The sequence below is a fragment of the Carassius auratus genome, unplaced genomic scaffold, assembly GCF_003368295.1.
Source record: "Carassius auratus strain Wakin unplaced genomic scaffold, ASM336829v1 scaf_tig00028483, whole genome shotgun sequence".
Lineage (NCBI taxonomy): Eukaryota > Metazoa > Chordata > Actinopteri > Cypriniformes > Cyprinidae > Carassius > Carassius auratus.
The window spans coordinates 47,211-57,663 of record NW_020525693.1 but is presented as its reverse complement, the minus strand read 5'-3'; the positions used below and the strand labels follow the sequence as shown (position 1 = coordinate 57,663).

The window sequence follows — 10,453 nt, the reverse complement described above, 5'->3', positions numbered from 1 at the left end:
CAGGTGTGTGATGGACCTGCGGCGTTTAATCTCCTGCGCGGCGTTGTTTGTCTTACTGTCAGGTAATTTTCTTTTATAAGCTTTTATTGAAGCTGGCGGACGGTGATATTTATGCGCCTTAAAAGGTCCGTCCGATTCTTAAAATAAATGAATAAAATAACCGTAATAGTAGGCTGCTAATAAATAAAGGAGAACATGGGGCTAGTTGTCACAAAGCTACAGCAAAGTTTTGAGCGAAAGGTCCAGTTTCAAAATCGTGTGTGTGTGGTTCTGTTGATTGGTTTCGTATGTCTTACGAAAACTATAATACTTTATGAATTATTCCCTTTAAGCTGAAATTCTAATATGACATTTTCCTTATAGCATATTAATATCAGGTAAACTTTACATCATACAACCATGTAGTCTATCGTTCAGAAGAAACAATGACGCTCCAGAGTTTGATTTTCAATGATCAACCTTTCCACAAGTATATGAAACCAGCACAACTGTTTTCAACATTAACAATAATAATCAGAAATGTTTCTTGAGCATCAAATCAGTATATTATAATGATTTCTGAAGATCACGTGGCTCTGAAGACTGCATGTTTTCTATTTTAACTTTTATTAACTACAATATTTATTGGATAAAGTTGTTTCATAATTGTTTACTGGTTAAATCAAAGACTGGTTGTTCAAAGACAGCATGTGTTACATTTTTATACCTCCTTCGAGACCATGCCTTTCACAGCCTTGGAAATGACTCCAGTTTTCCCTCAATTCAGAAGTCAGCGATGAATCGTTAAATATCATAATTGCAGGAAGAAAACTATTTAATGGGCCACAAATAATTAAAATCTTTATATTGTGTTAGTTCATTTAAATTTTTTCCCGTTTTCAGTTGGCTCCTCCAGATTGTATAAAGAGTGCTCATATAATGCACGTGTGTGAGAAGCCTGTGCAGTGAGTGAACGCTGTGGCTCTTTCAGGTGTTGAAGGAGGCTGCAGCAGAAATCAGTGGCAGTGTGATGATGGAGTGTGTGTGTCGCACAGATGGCGCTGTGACGGTGTCAGTGACTGCCAGGATGGGTCCGATGAGATGGACTGTGGTATGTATCCGACACCACCTGCTCCTGAAAACCTGTCTGTCTTTATGCTCACTTGTTGAATTGATCTGATTGCATCTGGTTGTTTCTATGTAAGTAGAACACAAATAAACGATCATATTTTATGCCGTTAGTATGTCAGCCTGGAGATTTGCAGTGTGCGGATGGCTCCGGGTGTGTGATCGGGTCGGGTGTTTGTGACGGGCATCCACAGTGTCCCGACGCTTCAGATGAGTGGGACTGCAGCAGGCGTTTAGGGTGTCTGGCAGGTGACTGGAAGTGCAAGAACAACATTTGCATCCCACAAGAGCTTCTCTGCAATGACGTCAACGACTGCGGTGACAACTCTGATGAAGAAACCTGTGGTGAGATGCTCTAGCCCTCATTAAACAATGTATGACTGGCACTGGCATAAACCTGTGACTTTTTGTAGGAGCAGTTTTTAAAATAAATGCAAGAGGCATGACCTCTAATTATCTGGGCTCTACCAAAAGGGAAAGCGGGCAAAAATGCAAAAAAGGAAAGATTCAGATAAATGTATAAAAATGTCACATTTTTACACATTGCATTATGATTGTGCATGTAAATGAACAGTTTTATTGTCCTGGTTCCATGTATAGCAAACTCTAGGAAGTCTCCTAGTTGATATTAAAAAACATTTTAAACCTAAACAAAGTTTAAAAAATAAAACACAAAGTTGGGCTAACCTTGTCACACTCCCATTACAGCTTCCATTACAAAACTCGATTCACACAAAATGTTCATCAGCACCTTGTACACACACACCGTATTTCTGTTGATATTTAGAATATCACATAGCCTTTTATTGATGATGTCTGAGAGTCATGTTGTATTTGCCTGATCATGTTTTCTAGCTTCCTGTGGGAAGATGAACCTCCGCTGTCCTGATGGCACGTGTCTAACCCCGAGACAGAGGTGTGACGGAGTTGCTCAGTGTTCAGATAAGAGAGATGAGCCTCTTACATGTGGTACATAAACACCCTAGTTTTTATTTTAATTATTATTTTTTTTTGCTGTAGACAACAGGGGGCTGTTCATAAAACAAGTTTACCCAATAAGCCAGTCTAATTTCAGGTAGTCTAACTTCTTTTAAACCAAATTGACTGAGAATACTTGTCAGACTAACTCAAATAAACCTGGCTTATTTGGTAAAGGTTGTTTTATAAAACCGGCGCGAGGTTAGCTTGATTGATTTATTTTTGTTTCATCCTTGTGTGTCCTAGGTAAAAGTTGTCTTAATGGGAACGGTGGCTGTAGTCATGCTTGCATTGACCAGGTTTGGGGAGCTTTGTGCACTTGTCCCACTGGGATGACCCTTTCTGCAAATGGACTTGATTGTGAAGGTACAGTAGCTGCACTTTTGCCAAGCACTTTTGCCAATTCTCCAAGCAGAATATTTTGTGAATATTGTGAATATTTTTGTTTTGTTTTTTTTGATTTTTTGTTGAAAATGTAAAAACCCCATATTCTGTCCTAATTATGATTGTGCATCGTTGCATTTGGTGTATTGCTACTTAATCATTACTTTTAAAAGTGTATAATTGTAATGTTAAGCAGGGACACTATTAGTTCTAAATATACTCTAATATTAATGTTATTTTCCCAGTTGATATGAATGGTAGTCCAAATATAGTGCAGTGTTTTCAGTTTGACTTAAGTGTTTTTGCTCATTTTATTATTCTAGATGTCAATGAGTGTGCCCAGTCTTTCGGACCTTGCATGCACTTGTGCACAAACACACCCGGCTCTTTTCGGTGTCTGTGCCAGAATGGTTTCAAAGCTCTTGGAAACGGCTCTTGTGAACCTCAAGGTAACTTATGGCATGTTTTTTGAGATTTTACTATTAATATCAAGTATACACACGTCCAGTAACATCAAACTGTTTTTACTAGGAGCCATGACGAAGATCTTGACCTCCAGGAAGGGGCTGATTGGGTTAGTGAATGTGAAGACCAGAGTCTATGAACCGCTCTTTGCAATTGAGAGCGAACCTATAGCCATGACCTACGATATCCAGAGAAACTTCATCTACTGGGCTGATAAAGATGGGAATATCTACCAGGCTTTGAACCGGAAGAGCATGATTCTCTATAAAGGTCAGTTGTGCGCTACATGCATGCATAACTGTCTAAAAATGTTGGCCTACATCTAAACCATATGCATTTTTATTTCTCCCCTTACTAGGGCAGTCTGGTTTGCACAGTCTAGCCGTCGACTGGTTTACTGGACAGCTGTACTGGACGAGTGTTACCCAGAAAGCCATCCTCACCGGTGCAGCTGATGGCAGTGCTGTAGGGACGGTCATGTCCAAAGAAATGGACCCGAGAGAGATGGTTCTCAGCCCAACTGAGAGGTACAAACTGATTTTTACTGTAGAAGCACAGATTTGAGGAGCACAGTTATATGTCTGATTGTTGTTCCCCCTGTAGTTTCATATTTTGGATTAATAAAGGAACGAATGACGAGCTGACCATCGAGAGGGCGGAGATGGACAGTCTGAACCGGACTACACTGGTTTTCATCACTGCACAGCTCCCGAGGAGTCTTACGATGGATGTGGCGGCGCGCCGGCTGTATTGGATCAGTGTTTACAAAGCGGTGTGTTTCGTCAAAAACCTCAGTTTATTGATTGTGTGTTTTATATTTAGTGTTTTTTTTATTATTATTATTATTGGTATTCCAGTCAATTGAGAGCATCGGGACAGATGGCACTGGACGGTTCACCTTCTGGGATTTCTTTCAAGGACGTCCTGCTCAGACCCTGGCTGTGTTTAACGGCTGGTTTTACTTGGCTGATGAGAAAAAACTCTGGCAGGCTCCTCAAAATAGATCTTCTGACACACTAAATGGCTTCATCTTAAAAGCCTCGCTTCCTGTCTTGAACATCTACCATATTCTTCAGCAGCCCAGAGGTGAATTATTTTTTGTGAACTTGGTCGTAGTGGTTACACCCACATCACTGGCTCCAAGCTTTGTGTTTTGTGATGTAGGTTTTGCTCCGTGTAAAGACTCGGGCTGCCAGCTGTGTTTGCCGTCCAAGAAAACTCCCGCTGGTTTCACCTGTCTGTGTCCTGAGGGAGCGCTGCCCATGTCTTGGGGAGCTTGTGAAAGTGTGTCGTTTGTTTAGCATCCAATATTTAGCATTTTAGTTCAAAATGAGCTGCCTCTAGATGATGAGTTCATCTCTTCTCATTGTCAGATTTTAAGGTCGCCTATGCAACAGCCACAGCTGTATACAGTTTGGAGTTTGCAGGAGAGACTCCTGTGAAAACTGAACTCTTTACTTCAGATGAAGACATCCAGTCGTTTGACATGTACTGGAGGAGAGGATGTGTGGTGTGGTCTAATGGGACGGGCCACGTGAAGACTAACATACAGTCTCAGGACTTGTCTGAGTACATCCTGACTTTAAAACCTGGTATGATGTTACGATTTCAACTAAAACCTTGAAACATACTCCATACAAGTACAGTCTTTTTTTTTTTTTTTTTTTTTTTTTGCTGGTAAATTAATTACAAAGAATCAGCTAGTGAATTAATAATGAAATTCTGATTGTTTACGTAAACCATACTTTTACATGTAGCCTATTCTTGTTCTGTAGTCTTTCTTTTAATTAAGCTAAAAATATGCTTTTTTTTTTTTTGTAAAAGTGCATATGTATTTACTAATGGGGAAAATGCCTTATTAAAAGAATTAAATTCTCAAAGTAGTTTGTCGCAATTGTTACGGTTTTCTAAGAGAAGAAAGTGTAACAATGATTTCATTCTCAAGCACTTAAAGAAATTATATATGACATTTTCTTTGACATTGCAAGGTTAGCACCAGATTGTATAATGTAATTTGATCTTTGTAAAAGCATTTATTTACCTTAAAAATATATTAAATGTGTGAAAACTGATTTGTATACTCGGATGTGTAGATGTAAGGAAAAATGTATTACTTTCGCCTGATCATTACACTGCATTTGTATTTTTTGGTATTTTATTTATTTTGTCATGTACTGAGAGAACATGGGCTCATGAGGGATTGGCTAATCTTTGGTGTTTGTGTACTTGTGGGGAAAAAAAATCAGCTTCTGGCTTGGAGTTTGATTTGAGTTTACACTTTGCTTCAGTGCATTGTGGATGGATTTGTTTTGAATACTTCATGGAGATGGCCTAGACTGAGACTATAAACCTTTCTTGGCTTGTGTCCCTTCCTCTAGCCTGCATCGTAAGAGTTGACCAGAGGACTGGGAATCTGTATTGGCTGGCCTGTGATGAACTTAGCATTGGCGTTTCTACCATTGGCCCCCTCGACCAGAGTATCTCCAGACAGCTGTATCAAACCAGAACTGCAATCCTAGACCTCTTTGTGGACTGGCAGAGAGGAAAGCTGTACTGGCTGGAGGGAAAGCAGGTCATGAGGATGAAACTGGGTCTGATTGGTGGAAATGTCGAAACTGCCTTCAGCTTCGAGGAGGATGGAGTCGACCACGTTGTGTTTGATCATAAAGCGAATGGCTTCCTTTGGAGCATGGAGTCTTGTTAGTGGCTTTTCCTTCTGAGTTAACTGCTAGTCTGCACGTTACAGGTTTTCATTGATGCTGTTTGCTTCAGACTTGCAGGTTATGAGTCTACTGAAGATGAGAAGGTACTCTGCTGGTAAAGACTGGGTCGTTCCTGGCTCCATCATGGCTGCTTATGAACCCTACACGGTGACCTTGTTCAATAACGTCCTGACCGTGTGGAATCGCAAAGATCGAGCTCGTGTCTCTGGAGTGTCGGTAGAGAATGGAGTTGTTAGCTTATCTGTAGCCCTTAGGGAAGTCCAACAAGGTTTGTAATGTTCAACTGGGATTTATTTTGTGTCTTTACACTTTATTTATTTTTAGTTTTGTATGCTTTTTAGATACAACAGCGGAAGATGTGCGTCCTACCGAGGTGACTTGCAAAAGTCCCCTAGTCATTTGTCAAGGATCAGCTGTTTGTATCAGCCGATCTCAGCGGTGTGATGGGAACAGAGACTGTCCGGATGGATCTGATGAGGCCTCGTGTGTGCACATGTGTGCAAAGCCAGGTATACTTTGACATGCATGCATGCATGGTTCACTCAAATCCTTTAGTAAAAGTCATTTGTTAACCTTCATGTTGTTTGAATCCTCGATGACTTTCCTTTCAAGTTTTCTAAATGCTTGAGACGTGTTCCTTCAGGTGACTTCCTGTGTGCGGACAGGAGGAAGTGTGTGGCGAGGGATCTGGTGTGTGACGGTCGCTCTCACTGCACTGACGGCTCAGATGAGACGGGATGTCCCACCACTGCTCCTGAAACCGTCTCCACAGCATTAAAGTGTCGTGTGGGCTCTAAACCCTGTGAGGACGGCCGTGAGTGTGTGCTGTACAGTCATGTGTGTGATGGAGAGATGGACTGTAAAGATGGATCAGATGAACACGGCTGTGAATATCGCTGTAAAGCAGGTAAAGCTCATGAAGTGAACACATAACTGTCTGGTGTAACTCAGGCGAGTGTCACTGACGATGTTTCCTCGTAGATCAGTTCCAGTGCGCTCATGGGAGGATGTGTATCGACAGAAAGCAGGTGTGTGACGGCACACCTCAGTGTCAGGATCGCTCTGATGAACTGGACTGTTTCAGTCGCTCACACGAATGCAAACATCAGTGTGATAATAAAACTCGCTGCATCCCAGAGAGCTTCCTCTGTGACGGAGAGAAAGACTGCGTGGACGCCACTGATGAACACAACTGCTGTGAGTTTTTGAAGATATGAGTTTTTTTTTATTTTTAATGAGTTTTGAGGTTTTTGCCTAATCTATGATTATAGATTCTATTTGAATCTATCGTTTTTCCAAACACCTTTTGATGAGTGAGTTTTCCTCTTTCTGTGGGATTTGTCAGTCCTGATTGCACTAAGGTACAGATTGTTACGTGTTACACGACATGCAGGTGTAAGGATCCACCCGCCAGTCTCTTATGATCAAACTCGCCAGTCTGATGCTAGTCAGAGGATGTTGCTAGACTAATACGTTTTGCTTGCTGCCTACTGCTTGCTTATGACAAAAGTGTAGTTTATTTAGTCTTTTCCCATACAGCTTGCTAACATCAGCGACAGACAGAAATCAGAAGGTCTCCGATGACGTGCCTTCTGCTCCTATCATTCTCCAGCCTTCAGTTTGATCTATCCTAGCCATAAATCTGTGGTAACAAAAGGCTCCTCACAGTTTACTAGTCATAATGATTTCAGACAGATAATTTATTATTAGTGAGGTAAAATTGTATCGCATCAATTACATAACGAAACGATTAGAAGCCGATTTAGAAAGGATAGTGCAATTGTGAATCCCTTTGTAACCGCGTGGTAACCTTGCTCCTGCACAGACACTGTAACCATACGGGAACGACCAGGTGATCCACGCAGGAGACAAACAAATCTAACATAGTCACACATGTAACAGTTATTCTGATTTAAGACACATGGTCTAAAACGTATAGCAAAGCACTCAGGTGTTTTAGAGAATAAACTTAACTAGTCGGTGTGCACAGGTAGTAGCACAAACAACTATACAGTGTGCTCTTATGGGCACAATGTGTTCAACGCAATTACGTTTTTAAATAAATACTAATATACCTGACTTCAGAAAGACACAATATGTAGCATATGAGATACACTCCACACTATGGGCTGATCTGACTACAGAATCGCCCCTTACTGTTGTCACTTCCCTTAAATACTCAGACCAGACAACAGAAATCTTCAAAGCAGTTGTAAAAACATAAGTCCTTTTGGTTTCTTTAGGTTCCCGTGATCACATCAGGGTCAAACCGGGCTGGAGTTAAACCTTCTCAAAGACACACCCCCCTCTCAGCAGAACACAATCCTACTAAAGTTCTCAATCTTACTGTGAAATTGAGACCATTTTAACAATCGCACAGAGGCCTTTTAAAATGATACTAAACATGAAGTGGAAAAAAACATTTTCACAAGATATAACATGGCTTATGGATATTCTTGATTTTGGGGGAGAAGAGTGAGAGTGTGAGGCAGTGATGGGAGGGGAGAGGAGAGGGAGGGGGTCAGAAATGAGCATAGAGATGCGTGTTTACGCTCCTTAAAGATCTTTTCCAGATCAGTTTTATTGCATGCCAGCATGGTATCTGTTTTCTGTGAGTTCCTGAGGTTTGGCTTGAGAAGTAAATTTCATAAAGAAATAATTTCACTCCTTTCACAGGTAAACACAATTTCATTATTTTTCATGTAATAAAAGATGCATTTTATTTCATAAATTTTATTTTAATTTTACACCTTTATAAATTATTTTCTGCACATGTTTTTATAAACAACAATTTCCAGGTTTTTCTTACCAAGTGAGTGCTGTTTTATGTTGACTTTAAACTGATGGTTTTGTTGCTCTAGTGATTTATGCCTATTTTTGCTAATGTCTAATGCCAACACTGTATTCACTTGTTACATTAACATTTACTGATCAATGCTCTCTGTCTTTTCTCTGCACAGTGAAGACTAACAGAGGGGGAGTAAATGTGTTTCCAGTGAACAAAGCAAGCTCAGGTTTTGTGGCGTCTCTGCCTCCGGTCTGTACAGCTCCATCTATCATGTGTCCTGGAGCGTCGTTGTGCATTTCCCAGACTCAGCTGTGTGACGGGAGGAGAGACTGTCCTGATGGATCTGATGAAGGCTCATGCATTGACACTTGTGTAAAACCTGGTAAACTACTTTAACTTTGGTGTAAATGGATTTTATTTTTGCTGTTGCAAACACAAGGTAACTAGCTGACATCTTTAGCATCTAAACCTGTGCTTCACTAGGTGACTTCCTGTGTGCGGACAGGAGGAAGTGTGTGGCGAGGGATCTGGTGTGTGACGGTCGCTCTCACTGCACTGACGGCTCAGATGAGACGGGATGTCCCACCACTGCTCCTGAAACCGTCTCCACAGCATTAAAGTGTCGTGTGGGCTCTAAACCCTGTGAGGACGGCCGTGAGTGTGTGCTGTACAGTCATGTGTGTGATGGAGAGATGGACTGTAAAGATGGATCCGATGAACATGGCTGTGAATATCGGTGTAAAGCAGGTAAAGCTCATGAAGTGAACACATAACTGTCTGGTGTAACTCAGGCGAGTGTCACTGACGATGTTTCCTCGTAGATCAGTTCCAGTGCGCTCATGGGAGGATGTGTATCGACAGAAAGCAGGTGTGTGACGGCACACCTCAGTGTCAGGATCGCTCTGATGAACTGGACTGTTTCAGTCGCTCACACGAATGCAGACATCAGTGTGATAATAAAACTCGCTGCATCCCAGAGAGCTTCCTCTGTGACGGAGAGAAAGACTGCGTGGACGCCACTGATGAACACAACTGCTGTGAGTTTTTTTTATTTTTATTATTATTGTGCAGCAGTGTTACTGTGAAAATCATCCTAGAAATAACTTACATTGTTTCCTACGGTATTTTTCTGGAATATGTGAAACGGGGCTTAAAGTTCTCCGGCACAAAAAAAAAATCCTACATCTAAAAACAAAAAACGTATTTTTCCCTTTCGAGTCCATGAGTTCACCTACCAATGATATGAGAGGAGCACAGCTTTCACTCTCAACCAAACTAATATTACTAGCCAATCAGAATGGTTAAATTATTATAATGTTTTCTAATATGAGTGGTTCAGGGAGGATTTCGCGGGAAATTCGAGCATGGCACTGCATCATTGCATCATGTCTATAAACATGAAGTTGCCCCGTCTACAAGGTTATCACATTTGAGGATCCTGCAGGTGGAGCATCGTTTAAGTATAGGCTATCCCCACAGCAGCTGGGATAATTAAATGTAAAAAAAAAAATTTGATGGCGGATTGTAATGGAGAAAGATTACATGAAACGCAGGTAAATTAGATTTATATTCCAGTTTTAAATATGCTTCTGATTACAGATAGACTGGGTTTACACAATTTCGATGGGAGCATTTTTTTCCCAGTTTGCTTTCTGGGTTATAATTTCTTAATGAAATTCAAATGATGGGACAATTAGAGATTAGACTGTACAGAAATGTAAATCTACACGCTAATATACACTATACTCGGTCACTCAATGCTGATGTAGTTAACATTAATAAATTGAGAAAGTAGAACAATGATAATAACTTGCAGGGTTTGATGTGATAGGAGCTAATCGATCATAAGAGTAAATCACTATTGGTATATCATGCATGTAATATAATTCTGCAAAGAACTGTATTTCCAGATTTTCAAACATAGATGGCGACAAAGTGGCAACTTACGGACTGCAGCTTTAAAATTTCAAAATACAACCGCATTGTTTTACTTTTTGTAATTTAAGAC

At 40.7% G+C, this 10,453-nt stretch overlaps 2 protein-coding genes across 4 annotated transcripts in view; both read left to right on the top strand.

Annotated features, from left to right (window-relative positions):
- Positions 1–3,260, top strand: LOC113079525 (low-density lipoprotein receptor-like). The gene is made up of 7 exons (XM_026251758.1): positions 1–62; positions 971–1,090; positions 1,222–1,452; positions 1,963–2,076; positions 2,332–2,451; positions 2,793–2,918; positions 3,001–3,260. The coding sequence occupies exons 1-7, from the start codon at positions 11–13 to the stop codon at positions 3,258–3,260; spliced, it is 1,023 nt and encodes a 340-aa protein (XP_026107543.1). The 5' UTR covers positions 1–10.
- Positions 3,261–3,273: 13 nt separating this feature from the next.
- Positions 3,274–10,453, top strand: part of LOC113079526 (low-density lipoprotein receptor-related protein 2-like) — a 33,288-nt gene continuing 26,108 nt past the window's right edge. Inside the window, exons 1-13 of one of the 3 annotated variants that reach the window (XM_026251759.1) lie at positions 3,274–3,461; positions 3,538–3,706; positions 3,792–4,020; positions 4,099–4,218; positions 4,308–4,526; positions 5,313–5,633; positions 5,707–5,925; positions 5,999–6,166; positions 6,301–6,564; positions 6,639–6,854; positions 8,618–8,827; positions 8,929–9,192; positions 9,267–9,482. In XM_026251759.1, coding sequence (XP_026107544.1) covers positions 3,412–3,461; positions 3,538–3,706; positions 3,792–4,020; positions 4,099–4,218; positions 4,308–4,526; positions 5,313–5,633; positions 5,707–5,925; positions 5,999–6,166; positions 6,301–6,564; positions 6,639–6,854; positions 8,618–8,827; positions 8,929–9,192; positions 9,267–9,482 — 2,665 coding nt within the window. In that variant the 5' untranslated portion in view covers positions 3,274–3,411. The remainder of the gene's footprint in view (positions 3,462–3,537; positions 3,707–3,791; positions 4,021–4,098; positions 4,219–4,307; positions 4,527–5,312; positions 5,634–5,706; positions 5,926–5,998; positions 6,167–6,300; positions 6,565–6,638; positions 6,855–8,617; positions 8,828–8,928; positions 9,193–9,266; positions 9,483–10,453) is intronic. The other 2 variants (XM_026251761.1, XM_026251762.1) reach the window with 2 other exon arrangements.

Coding starts and splice junctions, on each gene's coding strand:
- LOC113079525 (XM_026251758.1), top strand. CDS start 11: ATGGACCTGCGGCGTTTAATCTCCTGCGCGGCGTTGTTTGTCTTACTG. Junction 2,452..2,792: donor AAATGGACTTGATTGTGAAG/GTACAGTAGCTG, acceptor TTATTATTCTAG/ATGTCAATGAGTGTGCCCAG. Junction 2,919..3,000: donor CGGCTCTTGTGAACCTCAAG/GTAACTTATGGC, acceptor TGTTTTTACTAG/GAGCCATGACGAAGATCTTG.